Source organism: Eleutherodactylus coqui, chromosome 12 (genome assembly GCF_035609145.1).
Source record: "Eleutherodactylus coqui strain aEleCoq1 chromosome 12, aEleCoq1.hap1, whole genome shotgun sequence".
NCBI lineage: Eukaryota > Metazoa > Chordata > Amphibia > Anura > Eleutherodactylidae > Eleutherodactylus > Eleutherodactylus coqui.
Window position 1 is genome coordinate 123,302,483 of NC_089848.1, and position 22,560 is coordinate 123,325,042.

Consider the following 22,560-nt stretch of genomic DNA (forward strand, 5'->3'; position numbering starts at 1 on the left):
TGGCTATGGCTAGTTTTACAGGAAGAAGTATATGAGAAGTGATTTTCCTATGTTTCATATGCACATCTTCAATGCCTAGCAATAGTAACACTAGCTGCATAGTGGGTTTTATTCAAATTCCTACAATCTTAGAAATCATGGAGAATATTGAATTCCACAAAGGCTTAGAGGGTTAGTGTGTGCAAGGGTACCCTTCTGAGGAAGGCTTGTTAGAAACGTATGTTAGGGGTTTTTAACCTCCTTGTGGAGCGATTCTGAGTGGCATAGTGCACAACTAAGGTAATCCTCTGATATTCTACTGAATTATGTATTGAATTCGGACGTTCAGATGTGGATTACATATGTTTCTTGCAGACTCATGTTATGCTGGGAGGCTGAATGGCAGTATGCTAGACATTGACTATTTCCTGATATATCTGTATTGATATCTGACTTTAATCTATAGATGGAGGAATATGTGTGTATACCAGACATTCATTTGTATGTATGCATATATGCTCTCAGTTATTTCCCACCTGGGGATAATATTTTAATTATTTTTCTATTGTTGGTGTGTTTTCTCCTTTATTTGCTATATGATTTTAGTAAGTCCTGTACTCCATTCCTTCTTTTTTGTCTTTGAAAGTATATTTCATAATGGCTGTAGGGATGGACAGCTAAAAAAAGTATGAATCAATGTTCTTGTCTCCCCAGGATGGGGGGAAGGGGGGCAGTACGATCTACATATGAGGTCGTAGTGAGTCTCCAGAAGATTGGCGTTGAGAGTGCTTCCATGGGCCCATGCGAACAACTGCCTGGGGGCGAAAGAGGATTTCATGCCTCTTTCCCAGGTTTTTCTAGTATTTCTCCTCTATTTCTCCTTTCGCCACATAAATCTTGTAGAAAAAGCGCATACTTGATTTAAGAGGGGGTGGCTTGAGTAAGAAATTATAAAGATATGTAGGAAGTGAGAGAGTCGAGGGAAGCTGATTTTCAATGTGGTTTTTAATCTGAAGGGATTTAACCCTGTAAGGGTTTTTTTTCCATTTTCGGTCCCCCCCCCCCCCCCACGCTTTTAAAAAATCATTACTCTTTTATTTATCCATCAACACAGCTGTCAGAGGGCTTGTTTTTTGCGGGATGATCGGTGTTTTCCAGTGGTACTATGTATCACACCATATAATATACTGAAAATCTTTTTAAAATTCTAAGTATAGTAACTTGGAATGAAACAAAATTCCCCCATCTTTGTGTCTTGTTACTACAATGTACCGACTGCTACAAAAATGTCCTGATAACTTTATTCTGAAGGTCAGTAGGATTACTAAAATACCCATTTCATATAGTTTTTTCTTCGCTGTATTACTCTAATTTTTTTTGAAAAATATTACTTTTTTTTAAATTATTTTCGGCCGCCATCTTCTGACAACCATAACTTTTTACTTTTCCGTCAATCTAGTTGTGCGTAGTAGAGTACATACGACATTTTGATAGCTTTTTAGTACATTTTTTCTTGGAGACGGGGTGACCAAAAAAGTGCAATTCTGGCATTCTTTCTTTTTTTCCTCACGACGTTCACCGTGCGGAGTAAATATCACATCACTTTGATAGATGGGACTTTTATTGACGCATCAATACCAAATATGTTTTATTATTTAGATTCTTTTATTCTAAATATGGCAAAAGATATTTAAAACATTTAATTACCTCTTATTTTTTCAATAATATTGATTCCCAAATAGGGGAGGGTGATCTTATCCCATGGATAATGGAACTCCATTTTTATAGCATCATTGCGGTGGGAGGGATTGTTAATATTTAGGATTTGAGACTTAGGGCTTATGTCCATTTTACACATATGGAGCTCTTTCTCTCTGCTGGCAGAGAGCCATCAGAGACCGCGTATCGGCTGAGTATGCACTGTGCATGTCCCGAAATCTGACGTCGTGGACATGCGCACTGATTTTTTTTTTTCAAATTTCCAGCTGTGTTCAAAGTGGGGCTGCATTTTGAAGCACTGCCCTCTCCCAATGCCGTGTGTAGGGGTAGTGTTTCAATTTGGAGCCCATAGAAGGGCTCTTTAACACACACTGCCATATGAAACCACTGTATGTATGGAACAATGAAAGTCCATTGACTTCCCTTGCCTCCATTCACTGCATATCACGCACACATGATACGCGGTGAAAAAATACCCGTGGACATTAGCCCTTAGTGAAATTAACCCTATAATATGACACCCAACCAAACGCTTTCACTACAGTTGAAACTGCGCGCAAGGACCTGGGGGGATGAAAAAGTAGGAAAATGTCATCAGCGAATAGTCCCAATTTATGCTGTCTGAGTGCTTTCCCCCTGATATTCATATCTATGCGCACAGTCTCAGCCAAAGGTTCCATAATTAAACTAAAAAGAATGGTCAAAACGGGACAATCTTGACGAGTGCCATCAGTGATATTAAAAGGATTTGAAAGAATTCTATTTGCTAAACCTTATCCAAGGGTAGGGAGTGCAAGGCCTGGATTGCTTTTAGAATCTTCTCCCTGACGAAGAGACTAGTGTTTAGGTCTCGATTCTCATCAGAGTTTTTTTGGGCTTTTTTAGCTTCCTTAGTGAGGTTAGGTGACGTCACCCCCAGCCCGCAGTATCTGTTTGCAGCCGCTACCGTTGGGAGAGCCTGCAATTCACACGTGTGCTCTGTGCTTTTTCTTTACTACTGGTTATTGCCTTCTCCTCCCGTTCTCCACTTGCTGCTGCTGGGTTGGTATTTTTTACATTGATATATTGTTGTTTTTTTACCTTCACTGTCACTTTTTTCTTGTATTTTTTAATATTGCGGTATTGCCTTTTTGTACTCCATCCTGTATTAATCAAGTTTAGCGCACCGTTTGTACATTATTGCTTTTGCTTTTAGAATCTTGCCAGAAAATCCAAATTTTTGTAGTGCAGAGTAGGCGTAGCCCTAATGGATCCTGTTAATTGCCTTCTCTGCATCCAGTGTCAGAAGCAAAGAAGGCATTCCGAGCCCCCCAATCCTTCTGGTACCGTCCGAGACCTGTCGGCCTCCCACAAAGCCAACCTGATCCCCATGAGTTAATGAGGGTATTATTGGGAAAAGTCAGTCAGCCAGAATCTTTGCAAAAAGTTTGGTGTCGCTGTTTAAGGGCTCCCGCACACTTGCGTTTTTTTAATACTGCATTTTTTAAAGGCGATTGTCAATGGGACTTTCTAATGTTAAAAACGCATCGCACAAAATTTTCAAAGCACAAGCTTGCTATGCTTTTTTAACATTAGAAAGTCCCATTGACAATCGCGTAAAAAAAAAAAAAAAACGCAGCGTTAAAAAAACCCAAGTGTGTGGGCGCCCTAAAAGAGATATGGGTTGAAAATTTGCTGGGGTAAAGGTGGGCTTCCCTGGTTTAGGAATCATCGCTATGGGGGTTTGTAACATTTCAGCTGGTATGGACCCCTGGAACATTGCTGTATTAAAGACTTTCATTATCTGTGTGGCTAGGGAAAAGCTGAAATTTTGATAGTCCTCATTTGAGTAACCACCCGGGCTTGGGGATTTATTTCTCTTTGATTTCTTCATTATATCTGTAATTTCTTTTACTGTGGGTTCATTTAAACTCTCTAGTTGAGTTCTACGTATAGAGCGAAGGCTTCTGCTAGATAGAAATAACCCTAGCATCTCTTCAGAAGGTTGAGGAGTCGCCCCTAAAATTATAGAGCTTTTTGTAGTTTGTTGTTGGCCACGTAATATTTTGCCTTTAAATATTTAACTTGTTTGTGATCTTCTACCAACATCATATCTCTAGGTTTGCATACAAGTAGTATGGGAACAGCACTCCTCCACAGAACCAATAAGGTAGGACCCACAGATACAGAGCTGCCAGCTACAGCAGGAGTCTGGATCAATAGACTCCACAAAAATTTGTTTAGGTAGGTTTGTGCCTAGCTTTAAACCGTTCTGAGTGTAAGGATGAAGAGAGCCATTGGTTTCATTATCAGGCGTCTTCACTCAGTCTTGCATTGCAGAAAAATCTATCGCTAGTCGGTAGGAGCCCTAAGTCTACCATTCTATGATTCTGTGTCACACACAACCTCTGGAATGGCCTTCAGCCTCAACCAAGATGGTGTCTACCATATTACAGACCGAAATTCACTGCTGTGACAGCCGCTGTTAGAAGACAGCATTTGCCAGAATCCATTGCTTGTGCTATGATTATATGCAGTGTTCTGGGGTACTGCTGTGTTGTAGCGAACATGAGGAACAGGGGAAGTTGAGGCTCTTGATCCTAACTAGCAGGGAACATGTAGAATGGTGTCTAGCTACAACTATCTGTCCTTCCCTCTCCCAGGACAGAAAGAAAAACACATAGTGGTGTAGTGGCCCAGCGGCTACTACAGAACACTCACAGTACACTTGTCCTGTCTCACCTGTCTGGATGTCGTCCTTGGATCCAGAAGGTGCCGTCTATGGTAGAGACATTGTGTCTTCCCTTCTGCTCTAAGCATAGAGCTCAATCTTGATGTCAGCTGGCCTCTCATTGGCTGACAGTTAGGTTTAATCTTACTGGTGCAGAGCCCAAGGGCGGGAAGGAGATAAACAAGCCCCTATGCAAGAGTGCGGTTAAGAGAGAGGCTATAAAAGGAAGAGACACAGAGCAGTTAGGCAGACCCAGTCAGGAGCGAGTGAGGAGAGATTGCAGTCTCCATAGTCGGCAAGGAGGAGTATTCCACCAGTTATCGTTTCCCAAGGTAGAGTGGGGTGATCTAACCCACTCCCTTGACATCTACAGCAGAGAACACTGAAGATCCTTTCAGAGGTCCATCTTCATCTAACAATGAGTTATAGCCAGGATTAGCCATACAGCCACTTGTCCCTCTGCTTCATCAAATCCTACAGTTAAATCCAACACAATTGTTCATCTGAATTCAATACTGAGGAAATTGTCTATTAAATCAAATCTTCAGGAATATAAGAGAGTGTTGAAGTTAGAGTATCATCAAATCAATATTACTGCATTCTTGAATATCTGTTATAAATACGTTTTCTAAGAATTGTAGAGTTAACCCATTGTTGCAAAGTTCCAAAGTTAGTAAATCTGCTCACTCTCAGATTGCTAAATTAAACTGGACTGGTCTCTGTTATTTCTGCGTCATCATCATCCGGAGTGTCCAACTAGAGTGTGGCATCACTGTGACAAAGTTTAGGCCTTAGGCCGTACCTACAGTAAGTTCATTTGGGGCGTTACAGTGGTGTAGTAGTAATGCCCTTATATACGCCGGGCATGGGGCGGGGCCTTTTCAATTACTTGAGCTTTTCATCAAAAATTCCATCTGAACTCACAGTACACGGGAGACGTAAGGGAAACCCCCTTTTACATAATGTGTTGCAAAGTAGTGGCGTACATAAAAAAGAGGGGTTTTCATAGCAGAGATAAAAATGGGCCCCTTATTTAGGTGCTAAATGCTTCTCACCCAGGACAGGGGGGTCTGGTGTTTGTTTTCCGCTCCACTTCCTTTCCATAACCCTTAATACATTTTCCAATAATCTTATTTTCAAACAATTCAGTTCTTCTATAGAGGGAAGTCCTATATTGGTTCCAAGCACCAAGTAGAAAAGAGGGTGGAGTCAAACATTCCTAGGCCCCTTTCTCCATGGTCCCAGAGCAGCCACATGGTCTTCCCCCTTTGTTACATACACACTTACTGCAGAGGAAATTCACAGTCCGAGGGGTTTTCCCTGCATTCAGTAATTCCTATTCATAAGCAGTTGAATTAAAATACAAAGTCATCCAATGTTACTAACCTGATTTATTGTCCCTTTATGCATCACCAGGGTTGGAGGAGACGTGGCTACTACTGCTATCTAATAAGTGAATCGCCTGGGACATTTGCAGAAGCGAACATCACATGTAATCAGAATGGAGCCTTCCTGCTGACTGTTGATGACAGGTAATAATAATAATAAGCTTTATTTATATAGCGCCTAGTTTTCATTGTGGCAGAAGAATCAATAATTTCTTATAAGAACATTCCACTGGGTTGATTCTTTTGTGACTTATAAAATATAACTTTTATTAATAAATTTAAAAAAACTCGGTTAGACCGGGCTTACAAACAAACACATAGAAATGTAGCGCCAACATATTCTGCCGCGCTTACAAAACAGGGCGGCACGGTGCCGTGGAGAGCTTTGTGGATGAAGGTAGTGAGTTTTAATTGAATTCTATATTTGACGGGCAACCAGTGCAGTGACCGGCACAGGGCAGAGGCATCCGAGAAGCAGCTGGATAGGAAGATGAGTCTGGCTGCCAAAATCAGGATGGATTGGAGAGGGGAGAGTCTGGTGAGGGAGAGGACAATCAGCAGCAAGTTGCAGTAATTGATCTGAGAGTGGATGAGGGCAACAGTGAGCTTTTTTAGCATGTCCATATGTGAGATAGGGGTGGATTCTTGCAATGTTCTTTAGATTCACATAATACGTTCAGGTGAGAGATTGGAGGTAGGGGGTAAAGGAGAGATTGGAGTCGAGTATAACCCCAAGACACCTGCCGTGCTGTCTGGGAGTTATGGTGGTGCCACACACTGAGGTGGAGATGTCAGGATGAGGTCAGTTAATAGAGGGTGGAAACGTGAGTAGGTTAGTTTTTAAAAGGTTCAGTTTTAGGAAGAGAGATGACATAATTTTAGAGACAGCAGACAGTCGGTGGCATTCTGGAAGAATGTTGCTATGATGTCATGGGAGGAGGTGTTTAACTGGGTGTCATCAGCGTAGAGGTGGTATTGAAAGCCCAAACTCCCGATGGTTTGTCTAATAGGGGATGTGTAGATGGAAAAGAGGGGGGTGGGGTGGGCAGAGGACTGAGCCCTGGAAGACCTCAACAACAAGGGGAAGAGGAGATGTGGAGCCTGCAAAGGAGACACTAAAGGAGTGGTCAGATAGGTAGCAGGAGAACCAGGAGAGAGGGCTGTCCTTTAGTCCAATGGAGCGAAGAATACTGAGGTGGAGTTGGTGGTCAACAGTGTCAAATGCTGCAGATAGATCGAGGGGGATCAGTAGGGAGCAGTCGCCCTTCGATTTGGCCGTTAGGAGATCATTTGACACTTTAGTCAGGGCGATTTCTGTTGAGTGTAGAGGGTGTAAGCCAGACTGTAGGGGGTCAAGAAGAGAGTTATCTGATAGATAGCTTATAAGGTGTGAGTAAACCAGACATTCTAGGTCAGTAGTTGGCAGCATCAGAGTTAAGAGTTGGTTTCTTTAGCAGCGGGGACATGATAACATGTTTAAATGAGGAAGGAAAAATGCCAGAGGTCAGAGAGAGGTTGAATATAGTGGTGAAGTGGGTGATGACAACCAGGGAGAGGGATCAGAGGAGGTGTGAGGGGAGAGGGTTGCTAACACAGGTGGTAGGGTGAGCAGAGGAAATCAATCTGGAGACGTCTTCCTCGGTCGTTGGTCTGAGTGCAGAGAGTGAGCAGGAGCTAGATGCAGTACTGATGAGACTGTGGTCAGAACTAGTCTATAAGTGGGAGGTTATTTCCTGCCAGATATTGTCAATTTTCTTTTTGAAATAAGCAGCCACCTCTTCGGTACTGAGATCTATCACCGGGGGCTGCAGTTTAGGGCTGTGAAGGGAGTGAAAAGTATCAGTCTTTTAGGGTTGTGAGATAGTGAGGAGATGTGGGAGGTGAAGTAGACTTGTTTGGCATGCTGGAGGCCTAGGTTGTAGGTTCTGAGCGCAAATTTGAAGTGGAGAAAGTCTGTGGACTATTGCGACTTTCTCCACAGCCATTCAGCACACCTAAAACACTGCAGGATGAAGCGCATTTCAGGTGTAAGCCAGGGTTGTCACGGTCTGCATCAGGTGCGTTGGGTCACGGTGCGAATCGCTTCATCCAAGGCATGTGAGAGTGGTGTTGTAATGAGCGGCAGGAGAGGAGAGATAGAGACAGAGAAGACTGTAGGGACTCTGCAAAGTTTTAGGTGTGAACGACCTGAAGGTTCCTGTATGTATGGTAGGTAGGAGGGTCTGGGGAGATACTAGGAAGCTTGACAGAGAAAGAGAGGAGGTTATGGTCCGAGAGTGGATGACGGGAATTAGTGAAGTAGGGAGCAGAGACAGAGGAAGACTAGATATAAAGTATTGCCATCCTTGTGAGTGGGAGATGCTGTGAGTTGTGAGAGACCAAGGAAGGAGGTGAGTGATAAAAACTAGTATTTCTACATATAACATGTAAGCTGGCCAACAATTACCTTTGTTCATTACTCATAGCCATGTAGTAAGGAGGGGGCTTGTAATACTCCAAGTAAAGTGATATTTACTATGAATTGAGGGCAGCTATTCTGTCATTATTCTTTTTTTTTCATAGCATGTTAATTAGAGATGAGCGAGCACCAAAAAGCTTGGGTGCTTGTTGCTCGAGTCGAACTTTTCGTAATGCTCGAGAGCTCGTTTCGAGTAATGAACCCCATTGAAGTCAATGGGAGACTCAAGCATTTTTCAAGGTGACCCATGCTCCGCATAGCAGATGTTGTGTAAATTACCGGAAAACATCAGAAAGTCATGGAAACACCACAGAAACGAATAAGGAACGGCAGAGGCAGCATGCATGGATGCATCTGAGGCTCCCAGGTTGCACCATTAAGCCAAATTGTGGGCAAGAGCCTGGGGGTCACCCCTCTAACAATTTACTTGGGACAGACCATAATCAGCAAGGCACATGCGCTGGCACATTTTAGCTAAGCACCACACTAGGTGCAACAAAGGAAAATCACTGCCTGCGGGTGACACCACTGCCTCCTCTGCTGTTACATGCTGGCATGGCAGTCCAATCCCTCGCACGAGGCTGCGTCCACAGCGTACTCAAATTTTTCCCAGTGCAGCGTTCAGCTGTCCTCATGCCACACGGTCGCTTGATAGCCCCACCACCCTCATATCTATTTATAAGTGCATCTTAGATGAGGAGAAACTGGAGATACACACTGCAGAGGGTTGGCAGGGCCTGGCAGCGACCCTCTTTGAAATTGTGGGTGATATCCCACAATGCTGATGAGAATTGCTGATAAATTAATGTACAATCATAATTCCATTCCCCTGCCACCTCCGTCACAAAATTTCATGAGCCACATACGTGGCCATAAAGCGGACTCAGATGCTAGTACTTCTACACATCTCCACAATTCTGCAACGCATTCTAAAACCAAAGATTGGTTTGAAGCAAGAGGTGTCGCAAACGTTGCCACCACAGGTCTACAGTGAAACTGTCAATGTCTTATGAAATCAGTTACGCTTCCTTTGATCGCTACGAGGACCGGGTGATCCATGTATAAATTTGAGTGGCCCAAGCAGGACCCCACACTGGGCAGCAGATATGGAGCATATTCTCCACACTGACCAGCGCTGACCCCCCAGGGATGTGTGCGTTTATGAAGCCTAAACCAATCCGGCTGTTTACCACTCAGGGTATATTACGTCAGCTTACATCCAAAAACAGACAGTGTGCAATGAGTTGTCTTGTTATACAGTGCTGATTAGAATTCCAATGCCCATGCTACCATGTCACAAAATTCTCAGGAGCCACCAACGTGGCCATAAAGAGGACTCGGATGCTAGTACTTCAAAGCATCAGCACTATTCAACAACCCATTCTAAAACAAAAGATTGGTTTGAAGCAGGAGGTGTCGCAAAAGTAGCCACAACAGGTCTACACTGAACCTGTGAAAGTCTCATTAAATGAGTATCGGTTCCTCTGATCGCTACAAGGACAGCATAAACCATGAAGAAATGTGAGTGGCCAAAGCAGGACAATTCATTCTGTGTATGTGTCAGATAGCTGAACCCCACGCTGGTAAACCTTTGTGTACCAAGAGTATAGGCAAACTCCTGAAACATTTGTGTATCAAGAGTATATGCAAACCCCAGAAACGTTTGTACCAAGAGTATAGGCGAACCCCTGATAGATTTGTAGGCCAAGAGTATAGGCGAACCCCTGAAAAAATGGTGTACCGGGCGTGGCTTGGAGCAGCCGATGGCGGACGTGTACTGAACGGCTCTCCCAGCAACTACAGCCTACAAGCTACATAAAGCAAGCGAGGATCGCGGAAATTGCATTTAAAGACGTGGGACACCTTCCTCCACCCGATGTCGACCCGCAAGAGAGCGGGGAAGCCCACTCCGAAGAGGCTTACAGATTTTTACACAGCGCGAGGCCGGGAGGAGAGAAACAAAATGGAGCTGGCCACGCACAGTACGGGAAGGAGAGGAGAGACAGCGGCTGCAGCTACGGGGACCGCAGGAGGAAAGAGAAGCGGTAAGGAAGCAGAACCCCACACACTGCAGTTAACACCTGAACAACTACACATTCAGCCTCCCTCACGATCCCAAACCCCCACAAGAGAGCAGGGAAGGGAGAACTCACCCCCAGAGAGCCATCAAGAAGCGGGGGGGGGGGGGGGAGAGGGGGACGCTGGAGGAGATCTGACAGTCTCTCCTCATAAGCAAATTACAACGGGAGCAGAAAAAAGGAATATAACCTCCCCTAGAGAAAGCCCTGAAAAGAGGCATCCAAGAAGAGACCCCCACTCACAAATTGCTGATATAGCTTTGATAACAAGCTCAGAGGAGGAAGAATTAGATGACCCAATTCTCAGCATAGAATGTTCTAACCAAGCAGCATCAGAGTGCTTCATCCGTGACATGGTGCTTGCACTAAAGGGATCTATTAAAAAAGACCTATCTAAACTAAATACCAAGCTTGATAATAACATAGAAGAGCTGGGAGACAGGGTGAACCATCTTGAAAATAAAACGGGCGAAATAACTAATTCACACAACGAGTTGATAGACGCTCACTATAGGTTAGAAGAAGAGGTCCAATATCTAAAAAACAAAATGGCGGACATAGAAGACCGCAACCGCCGCAATAACATCAAATTCAGAGGTATTGCGGAAACAGTCAAACCAGAAGACCTAAATACACATATCCAGGACCTGATTAAAATTCTCCTACCAGATTCCAAAAAAGAAGAAAGGCTTTTGGATAGAACACACAGACTCCCAAAGCCTAAAGGGGTCCCAGACAATGCGCCTCGAGACATCATCACGAGAGTGCATTTCTTTCATATAAAAGAAAAAATAATGTTTGCCGCCAGAAACATCCGAGACCTCCCTCCCCCCTACGGGAATATCAAATTATTTGCCGACTTTTCTCAAGCCACCATGTCCACAAGGAAAAAATTCGTACAAATAACATCGGCCTTAAGAAGCAATAACATTGCATACAGATGGGGCTTCCCGACTAAATTGTATGTAAATAGTGATGGCGTCACAACCACTATTCTCAACCAAGAAGAAGGATTAAACCTTCTAAAAAGGTGGAACATACCTGCTCCCAACCCACAAGGACCAAACCCGATCCTTAAAGATTGGTCCCACAAACAACCTAGCAAACACGGAAACAGCAGATCACCTGACCACTGTGTCAGTTCGGTGACTTACAACCACAAGACGATCCTCGCAATTCAGAGGAAGCAGTCAAATGTAGGCTGTACACTAACCCCAGTTAAGACCTTACCGCAAACCCAAACTTGAAGTTTGAAAAGGTCCGACCTTAGTTAACAAAGTTGAATGCACATAGTGCACCAAGTTGAAACATCATTAAAATACAAGAAGGAAACTATGATACCAACCCCCTTTTCCACCCACATCTTACCAATAACCCTGAGAGGATGTTCACACAAAAATGACAACCAACAGAACAAAATGGTCAGACAGAGAGGAAAAAAGCAGAAAAAATACTTCCCGCTACCTAAGAGGAGGAAACAAAACCACAACCCAACTACCCGCGTAAAATTTACCTACACACATGGATATTAACATAATATCATTAAACGTCAAAGGTCTTAATTCCCCCTATAAAAGATCGGCATTATGGAAAGAGGCGATATCATCTAAAGCGGATATTTTCTGCGCGCAAGAAACTCACCTGAACAGTCTCAACCTTCCCAGACTAACACACCCGAAGTTCTCTAAAATATACACAGCAAACGCTCCCAAAAAAAAATCTGGAGTAATGATAGCAATACATGACTCAGTAGATTTCCAACTGATGGAAGAAATCGGAGACGAAGGGGGCAGGTACCTGATTTTAATCTGTAAATTAAACGGTCTTCTAACAACACTAGTCAACTTATACACACCAAATTCGAAACAAATAAGATTCTTGAAAAAAATAACAAAGAAAATAAAGAGAGTCCAGCGGGGCGCACTAGTGATCTGCGGAGACTTTTAACGCAATAGTAGATGAAGACCTAGACTCAACCAACACTAATAGAAGCAGAGGTTTCACGCTACTCCCTTGGATTCAAGACTCCCAACTTTTTTTTTTTTTTTTATAAATCAATGTTTATTGGTTTTGTGAGAATTACAGAAACAAAAACAGTCAGAAATAATAATAAGAGGTACAAACAGCATTCCAATATACTTTTCGTGTCACCTTGGTTATCCCAGTTGGAGACAACCAAAGTGGCTAAAAACGATTCAGAGGGAAAGGAACTTTACTAGAATCAAACACTATGAACCTCTTCTATGAAAAAGAAGAGAACGAAAAGGGAGGCTGTGGCAACCGCGCTGATAGCCCTGAATATATAAACAGCCACCTGCAGTTTTCTGACGCACAGGACGAATAACGGTACAAATAGGATAAGTTGGGGGTGGAGGGGGGGGGGGGGGAAGGGGAGGTGGGGGAGAGGGAGGAGGAAGATGGTGCTCTCCAGGATAGGCCGATCCCGGAATGTCAGTCTGAAATGCTGCCCAAAGGGTTTTTCACCCGACACCATCAGGTGCCGAGAAGATCAACTCGGGAGCAACATGGGCGACAGGGGGGGGGAGGGGGGAGGTTTCAAGAGAGGCATCCGTGGTATGGATGGGCTGCCTGTCCGCCGTAACCCTTACGCTTCCTCTATGGCTCAACCCTGAATCGCTCTCCTGATGGCCCGCCAGGCCCCCCAGATCTCTAGGAACCTGTCATGCGTTCCATTGGACCAGCTTGAAAGTTCTTCTAGGTTTGCTAGCATATCGACTCTGGCCCTCCAAAGAGTTAACGTGGGAGGGTCCTTCTGCTTCCACATCGCTGGAATAAGGGATCTAGCTGTATCCACCAGGAGAGCGATCAGCCTATGCTTGGTCGGGCGAAAGGTAGGGGTAGGTCTCCACAGGAAGACCACATCAGGGGAGAGCACTAGACCGGGGGAGATCTTTTTCATCTCACCCGCCACGCTGCTCCAGAAGGGAGCTATAATCGGACGGTCCCACCATATGTGGAGATAAGAACCCGTGGAGCTCCCACACCTCCAACACTCATTCCCTGCCACCAGCTTGTGAGCGTGTAGCCATTGCGGGGTCCTGTACCACCGCGCCAGGAGTTTATAATGGGACTCCTGGGTGGTAACACAAGCGGAGAGCCCAAATGCTGTTTTTAAAATCGATCTGGTCTCACTATCGGATAGGGTGATGCGAAGTTCTATCTCCCAGGAGATGAGGAAGGCAGGTTTCGTCTGGGAAGGGCGAGATACGTAGTTCTTGCGAATGTGAGCTATTTTTCTCAGGGAGGGAGTGGAGAGGTTACTAATCGCGGTTTCAAAAGGGGTAAGTGGCCTGGAGGAGATGCAGGTTTTCCTGAAATCATTTAGGGTTCTCACCATATGGGTCAGAGTCAGGAAGGGGAGGGGGCGATTAGGTAGGAGCTCATTTAGGGTAGTGAGGGGTGCTTCCTGGGTGAGGCGAATTCATCTTGAAAGTGTTTTTCAGAAAGCATCCTCCAAGCCCGTGTCGAGCATGAGTCCAAAGGAAGATTCATATATTTGTAAAGGGCAGATAGTGGTGTGCGTGGGGAAGGGGGAGGCGCCAGAGTTTTCCCTAGGGCGTCCCATGATTCCATCGCCCCCTCCAAAAGGGTTTTTTTTCTGCGAACCTTACACCTCCTGTTCTCTGGGAACCAGAGGTCCTCCACCAAGGTAGGGCCATAGGACCCTTTTGCTAAGCGCTGAATCAATGGGTCTCTATTTGGATGTGTGAGTTCTATCCAGTGATTCAATAGGTTAGCTAGATAGAATTCACGCGGACAGGGTAGGTCCACTCCTCCCTCCGTGCGCCTCCTAGTCAGAAGGCTGTAGGCCAGTCTGGGTTTTTTTCCCATCCAGAGATATCTGGAAAAAAGTGAGCGGAGCGCCTTAAAGAAGCTGGGTGGGAGATATATAGGGAGGAGCCTCATCTTATAGAGGATAATGGGGATAATATAGGTCTTCAAGATGTTCTTACGGCCTAACCAAGAAATAAAGGGGAGATCGTAAGAACGTAATAGCTTCTTGATCTTCGTTAGGGTGGGGAAGAAATTTATCGCAAACAGGTCCTCCGCCTTCTTCGTTAATTTTATACCCAAGAAGTCAATGCCCGAGTCGGACCACGAAAAGGGGGATATTTTCTTGATAGCCTTAAATCGGGAAGTGGGAATTGAAACATTTAGGGCCACGGATTTAGTAAAATTAATTTTAAAATTAGAAAGGTCTCCGAAGGTCTCCAGTAGGGAGGTAAGGCGAGGAAGCCCCTCCTCCGGGTTAGTAATAAGAAAGACGATATCGTCGGCATATGCTGCTGTTGACAGGACCTCGTTCTCTATTCTCAAACCCTGTACAAGCGGGTCTAGTCTGATCTTTGGGAGGAGTGTCTCCAGAGCGAGTATAAAGAGGTTGGGGGCGAGGGGACACCCCTGCCTAGTACCGTTTTTTATATCAAATGGTGGGGAGAGAGAATTATTAATCTTAAGCCTTGCGTGGGGCATTGCGTAAAGAGAAAAAATTGCCGATACAAATTTGGGGGGAATGTTAAAATGGAGCAAGACTTGTTCCATGTACAGCCAATTCACGCGGTCAAACGCCTTTTCGGCGTCCGTGCCTACTAAGGCGAGTGGTATGTTATGGGTTTGAGAGAATCTGGCTGCATATAGGAGCCTTAAGCAATTATCTCGTCCCTCTCTACCCCCTACAAAGCCCGTTTGTTCTGGGCTGACTAGGGAAGTAACGTGTTTCTCTAGGCGTTTTGTTAAGATTTTGGCCCATAATTTCATGTCGAAATTAATCAGGGAGATGGGACGGTAGCTCCCACAGGACTCAGGGTCCTTGTTATCTTTATGCACCAGGGTAATGTGCGCTTCCTGCGCTTGTCTAGGCAGGGGGGTCCCACTCAGGAGAGAATTATAAAGCTCAGTTAGTTTGAGGATAAGGGAAGCACCAAGGGATTTGTAGTATATAAGGGGGAGGCCGTCCGGGCCCGGGCTCTTGCCGGGTGGAGACGAATTTAGAAGGTCACCCACCTCTTGTGGAGTGATCGGAGACAGAAAGGATGCAGCTTCATCCTCTTGGATTTTGGGGAGATTTAAGTCTATGAGAAAATGGTCAATTTGTTTTTTAACGATGGGAATGTTTTCAGCGGAGAGGGGGTCCCGTAGGTTATAGAGGCAAGAATAGAAAGCTTGAAATTCTTTGGCAATTTCGGGGGTGGAGGTGACACGCTGACCTGAGGGGGATTTATTGGCCTTTATGAGATTTCTTGTTTGGGCTTTTTTAATGAGGGACGACGTAAACTTACTACCTTTGTTTCCTTGCGCGTATGAAATGTGTTTGAGGTAGAGATATTTTTTATTAAATTTAGCTTCTAGGAGAAGTTTAAGTTCTGTGCGAAGGAAACCAAGTTTTTCAGCAGATGCTTTACACTGGGAGAGTTTAGTCAGGCGCTCTAACTTGGCAATTTGAGAAAGTAGGTCGTCAATGTCCTTTTGCTGCTTCTTCTTTGCCCTGGAGCCAGCGGCAATCAGAAGTCCTCTCATAAAGGCCTTATGGGCCTCCCACACTGTCGGGACTGACAAGTCCTCTGAGGTGTTAAGTTGGAAGAATTCCTCTAGAGCTTTGCTTAACTGGGATCTGTATTCCGCTGAATCAAGGAGAGATGGGTTAAGCCTCCACCTCCACTCACGCGGGAGGGAATTTGGAAGGTGGAGAGTCAGGTGGACTGGGCCGTGGTCCGATATGGCCATGGCGTCTATCATAGCTTTTTTTGAGTGTTGCAACAGGGAGGAGGAGACGAAAATGTAGTCTAAACGCTGGAAGGAGGAGTGGACCTGCGAGAAAAAAGTATAATCCTTGGTGGATGGGTTAAGACATCTCCAGGCATCAACTATGTTTAGCTGTGAAATGCACCTAATGAGTTTGCTCAACTTTTTCTGCGAGATTTGGGATTTCCCTGACGAGGAGTCCATATCAGGGGATAGAGTGAGGTTAAAGTCCCCTCCTAAAATGACCTGGCCACTAGCGAAGTGTTTGAGTATTTCTAATTGAGTTGTAAGCCATACTATCTGGTCTTTATTGGGGGCATAGAGATTCGCAAGGGTCACTTTATTTTCGTTAAGGCGTCCTCTCAGAAAGAGAACCCTGCCCTCCTCATCTGCATAGCGAGCCTCACAAAAAAAATTAAGAGATTTGTGTATTAACGTTGACACGCCTTTGGAAGCGGAGGAGGGGTGGGAGCTATGAAAAGCCATCGGGAACTGACCTCCAGGGAGGGATAAGCATCTGTCCCCTTTAAAATGGGTCTCCTGTAGGAACACTACCCCTGAGCCATACCTTTTCAGAAGAAGGGCCACGTGGTGTCTCTTGTTTGGGGAATTCAAGCCGTTGACGTTAAAGGTCGAGAACTGGAGAGGTCTTGTCATCTCGATCTCGTGGGCGGGCAGACGATTTCCTAACTAGGAGAGGAAAAGAGCAAGCAAATTACACAGGTGTAGGCCTAAATATCAAATCCAGGGGGGGTCCCCTGGGCGAGCACCGGGTTAGAGGTAAGGAGTGGGGAGAGGAGGGGGAAAAGGAATGGAGCAAAATAGGAGGTAGACACAAGAGGAAAGAGCGGGTAGGGGGGTAGGTTGCAAACCGCAACCTAAAATAGAGGGTTAAGGTCAGCGGTTCCTAAAATTAAGGAGTCCGCTGAGGTGTGGGGCGAGTTGTTTGGGCCCAACAAAGGAGGTCCAACAACTACTTTGGTATCGGCCTAACCAGATAGGCGCCCGCAGAGGCCCCGACACCAGCAGGTAGAAATAGGGAGCATATAATCGCTACTAAAGGAGGAAAAACAGCGTTAGTGCAAATAATCTGCTTAAAACAGCAACAACGAACAATGTGATCAAAATAGGCGATAGCCCAAGATCTTCAATAACGAGAAGTGAATGTCAACTTGGAGACACATCACAAAAAGTCGCAATCACCCGGAGGGTCCGAACTGGATAAGTGTGAAGCCAGGTCGGCGTCCGGTGGGAGGCATAGTGAGAGTTCTAGATGACATCACTTCTTCAGTCGTCAGGGGCAACAGGAGGGTCTTTGGCCTTCTTCTTTTTGTTTCTGGGTGACTTAAGGTTACTCGCCAACTGCCAGGATTCTGGGAGGGAAAGCTTTGGAAGCTTAGGGAACTCCGGGAGGGGTAGCCAGTTTGGCAGCTCTATTGGGTCCATCTCAAGGTGCTCCCAGCAATTACTGAGGTCGTCTGGAGTGCGAATCAATAATCTGCGGCCGTTGTATGATATATTAATGCCGAAAGGGAAGAGCCACGCGTAGCGAATGTCTCTTGCTCTGAGGGCTTCCAGAAGAGGTCGCATAATTCGCCTCTTTGTAAGAGTAGCAGGGGATAGATCCTGGAAAATTTGGATTGAAGAGTCCCCATATGTTAAATTTTTGTGTTGTCTGGCAGCTTTCAGGATGGCAGACGTGTCCTGAAAGGTGAGGAGCCTGCAGATAACATCCCTGGGGGGCTCTGCAGGCGGGGGAAGGGGTCTAAGAGCGCGGTGGATGCGCTCCACAGAAATTGTCGCCGCTCTGTCTTGCCCAAGTAGCTGGCCAAATATTTCAATGCCAACTTTAGACAAGGCCTCCGCTGCCCAGAATTCAGAGATTCCCTTGAAACGGATATTGCACCTCCGGTTACGATTCTCCAGGTCCTCCTGGAGAATGAGGGCTTTATTTAAATTGTTGTGCTGTTCCTTTAAGACTTTAGCCATGGCCAGGGCATGAGATGTAGCAGAGGCAGAGGCAGACTCCAGCTCCTCAACTCTGCCACCCATCTGCCTTATGTCAGCTTTTATCTCTGTTAGCTCGTTTATGAGGGGGGACAGAGCCTTTGAGATAAGCTCCTTCATAAATCCCTGGGACACAGGGCTGGAATCCTCTTCATCAGAGGAGAACTCTCCCTCACCCTCCTTACTGTAGGCAGATGCAGCCTCCGAGGCCGGCACTATCTTGATGGAAGGGTGGGGGGAGCGGGAGCTGCGCTCCTTCAGAAAGCGCTGCATCCCCGTCTGGCTTTTGGAGGTCCTGGGTGTGCAGGCTTGTTCTCCACCTTTGTCCCTTACAGGTTTGGGCATTTTGATGCTGCTATCGGTGCTGTGGGACCCCGTTGGCGCCTCGCTGAGGGAGCTCCGGTCTCAAGCGGCCATCTTGCTCTGGAGTTAGGCCACGCCCCCCAAGACTCCCAACTTTTTGACCCTTTTAGAGCCCTTAATGCCAACTCCAAGGAATATACCTTTTATTCATTCAGGCACAAGTCGTTTTCAAGAATAGATATGTTCCTAGTGGACTTCCACACCCTTAATAGAATTTCAGAAGCCAAAATAGGTGTGACCTCCTGGTCAGATCACGCCCCGATCTCATTAAAAATAAAATCAGGAACACAAACTCCCCCGTTCAATGGATGGAGAAACAACACATTCTTAATGAAGTTACCCAAGTATCAGAAAGAAATTAAAGAAACAATTACAGAGTACTTCCAACTGAATGACACACCAGAGATTTGTCGCTTCACACTATGGAACGCCCACAAATCCGTAATCAGAGGTGCGATGATTAAACAAGGAGCTATTTATAAGAGAGAGAAACTCCGACTACTCCAAGACAACTTAAAAGAACTATCGGCCCTGGAGCAATCCATACAAACAAATCCCTCTCCAAGCCTTTCAAATAAACTCAGAACAACCAGACTAAATGTCCGCAATATCTTAATAGACGAGCATGAAAAACAACTAAAAGCCTTAAAAACATCATATTATACAGACCATAACAAAAACTCTAACTGGATGGCTAATAAAGTAAAACAAAAAAGAATTAAAACAAAAATCCCATTCGTGCTTGACCCAACTAATAAAACTAAGATCTCAAACCCCACAGACATTGCAGAGGAATTTAGAAAATTCTATCGCACATTGTATAACCTTAGAGAAGACCCAGAAACCTACCAACCATCAAAAGAAGACATAAATAAGTTCCTCTCCTCAATCGACCTCCCACAGCTTTCAAACACTAACTTAGAAAAACAGCGCACCCATAACAATCCAAGAAATAAACAAAGTAATAGAGAAAGCTAAAAATGACAAAGCCCCCGGTCGCGATGGGTTTTCCTATGAATATTTTAAGCTTTACAAAGACCTCCTGAACACTCACATGCAAAACCTCTTCAACAAAGCAATCTCCAGCGGATCACTACCACCTGAAATGCTACGAGCCAATATAGTGACCATACCGAAACCAGGAAAAGACACAACAAACCCAGCAAACTTCAGGCCAATCTCCCTACTCAATAATGACACAAAGATATATGCTAAAATTCTTTCCCTTAGACTAATAGAAATTGTCCCAGACCTGGTACATAGTGACCAGGTCGGTTTTGTGAGAGGTAGACAAGCTTCGGATGCCACTAGACGCCTCCTTGATATCTTGAATGAGGCGGAGGGATCCGGAATGCCTTCTCTGCTCCTAACCCTGGATGCGGAGAAGGCATTCGACAGAATACATTGGGGATTCGCTTTCTCCGTCCTTGAAAAGATGGGATTTAAAGATAACATTCTAAGAGCTATACAAGCCCTATACGGAGAACCCTCAGCACAAGTATTAATTAATGGTATAATGTCTAGACCCTTTGAGATAACAAATGGTACTAGACAAGGCTGCCCCTTGTCACCCACAATTTTCATACTAACCATAGAACCCCTTGCAGAAGCGTTCCAAATGCAACTGAATATCAAAGGTATACCCATAGCAAAAAGGCAACACAAAATAGGCCTATTTGCGGATGATATAGTCCTAGTACTCTCCGCCCCCCTAGAATCGCTTAGAGCATCCACAAATCTCCTAAACCTATTTGGTTTAGTATCCTATTATAAAGTCAACCCATCGAAATCCAATATCTTACCAATAAATCTCAAAAAAGACATCCAAGACATCTTGAAAAAAGAATTCCCGTACAAATGGGACCCATCGGGCATCCAGTATCTGGGGACCAAAATAGTCCTACCAATTAAGAGAATAATGGAACAAAGCATATCCACAATTGTAGATAACATACAAAAAGATTTATCTAACTACGAAAAAAACGAACTTTCCTGGCTTGGAAGGATCGTCATATACAAAATGATGGTCCTACCAAAAATACTATATATATTCAGGACAATAGCCCTAAAATGCGATAACAACCTGATCAAAAAATTACAAAAGCAATTAATGTCTTTCATTTGGAAGAATAAAAAACCAAGAGTGGCCGCTTCAATTCTCTACAGCCCAAGGAACAGAGGAGGCCTGGGAGTCCCCAACTTAACAGCCTACCACAAGGCAATAACTATATCACACTTAAAACCATGGGGGACCCCACAGGAAAAAATCAGTTGGCCAACGATTGAACAAGAAACTTTGGGGAACAAAACTCTAGGAAACCTACTCATAGCTACAGCACTCAATCCGAAAACAATTCCTACGCAAAACCCGATTGTCAACAACATTGTGGAGACCTGGATAAACCTACTCAACATCACAAGTAACTTTAAACCTAGAATGGAGATCCCCATCCCAGTAGATACTATCGAATTTTGGATAAAAGAAATTAACATAAAAAAGATGGAAAATGAAAGGAATCAAGTTTATCTCGGACTTAGCGATGAACTCAAAAATAAAACCTTTCCTCCAACTGCAAAAGGAGTTCAACCTACATGGAGGGGATTTCCTTCTCTATTCCCAAATTAAGAGCTACTGGCCAAACATCGGATCAAGCTCCGTATCACTGCCTACCTTCCTCTACAACTTCATATTCAAACCAAACTCTAACAAACTCCCATTGAGGGATATCTATGAGATAATGTGTGGAGAGAAACCCACCAATGATGATCATAGGAAAAGAACACATCTTCTAAATTGGGAGAAAGATTTGGGCAGATCCTTCACGAACCACTCCTGGATAGCAGCACACAAATCAGCAAATAAAGCAACTCTTTGTGCTTCGCTCTTAGAAGTCCATTTCAAAACACTTACACGCTGGTACAGATCGCCGGTCAGACTTGCAGATTTCTTTCCAGAAGTCTCGGACAGATGTTGGAGAGGATGCGGTCAGAGAGGATCTCTGATACATATCTTTTGCAGCTGTCCTATAATCAACCATGTGTGGAAAGAATTTAATGAAAACAAAGATCTGGTACCGTGTTAGCCAGTAGCGCAAAATGTGATTGTTCTCAGTAAGAGAAACGACGTAGTCTTGTAGATATGATACCTTTTAATGGCTAACAAAAATACATGATGTAATAATAGCGAGCTTTCGTACCAACGCAGGGTACTTCTTCCGGCTAATGGATTGGATCTGAAGAGGCATGCATATTTATACACACTTATAACATACATACTTATGGCAAGGCACAGATATGGATGTGATTGGTTCGCACTTAAAAGGAATTCTGCAACAACAAACAAACTTTTTTTGTCTAGGCATTGATAGCGGAGTGAAAGTTTTATGGTCCCTAAATTACTGTTGGAGGGGGGGAGGTCATCAGGCTTGACTTTCTACAAGAGATATACAAACATTTTTAGCTAAGCATTGATAAGGGAGTGAAAGTTTATGGTCCCTGAATTACTGTTGATGGGGGTCTTATCTGTGCAATCAAGTCTCACACTTCCCATTCACGCATAAATCCTGCGGAATAATTTAACCCAGTATTCAGCGTGTTGTTATCAATTTATATTCCCAAATTCTTCTGTGGTTTTGTGACTTGAAACCACCCTTCAATATCAAAACTCTCATATCTCCTATGTCATGTCCATGGTTAGAGAAGTGTTCGGCCACAGGTAATTCTCTTTTTCTGTGTTCAATTGTATGGCGATGAGATCACACTAACAAACAACATGACAGGACTAAAAAAATCCCCTTCACCGGAACTGGCCATCCTGCTTATAGGAATAGACAACATTCCCCAAAAATTCAGGAAACTAATTTCTCATGGACTTTTGACTATCAAGCTATTATTAGCAAGGCGCTGGAAAACAAATACGGATCTTACCCTAGACACCATCATTCAAACAATATCAGACCACATAGAAATGGAAAATTTTTTCGCCCTTAGACAAAATAGAACCAACAAATTCAAGATAGACTGGAACCCTTGGATGAAACATTTTGATTCAAATCGAAACCAAATAAGAATAATCCTCTAAGCACTCAAGAAACG

At 44.4% G+C, this 22,560-nt stretch overlaps 1 protein-coding gene across 1 annotated transcript in view; it reads left to right on the top strand.

Moving 5' to 3' along the window:
- LOC136587226 (macrophage mannose receptor 1-like) overlaps nucleotides 1–22,560 on the top strand; it is a 353,431-nt gene that overhangs the window by 50,033 nt on the left and 280,838 nt on the right. Inside the window, exon 10 of the mRNA XM_066585783.1 lies at nucleotides 5,825–5,940. Coding sequence (XP_066441880.1) covers nucleotides 5,825–5,940 — 116 coding nt within the window. The remainder of the gene's footprint in view (nucleotides 1–5,824; nucleotides 5,941–22,560) is intronic.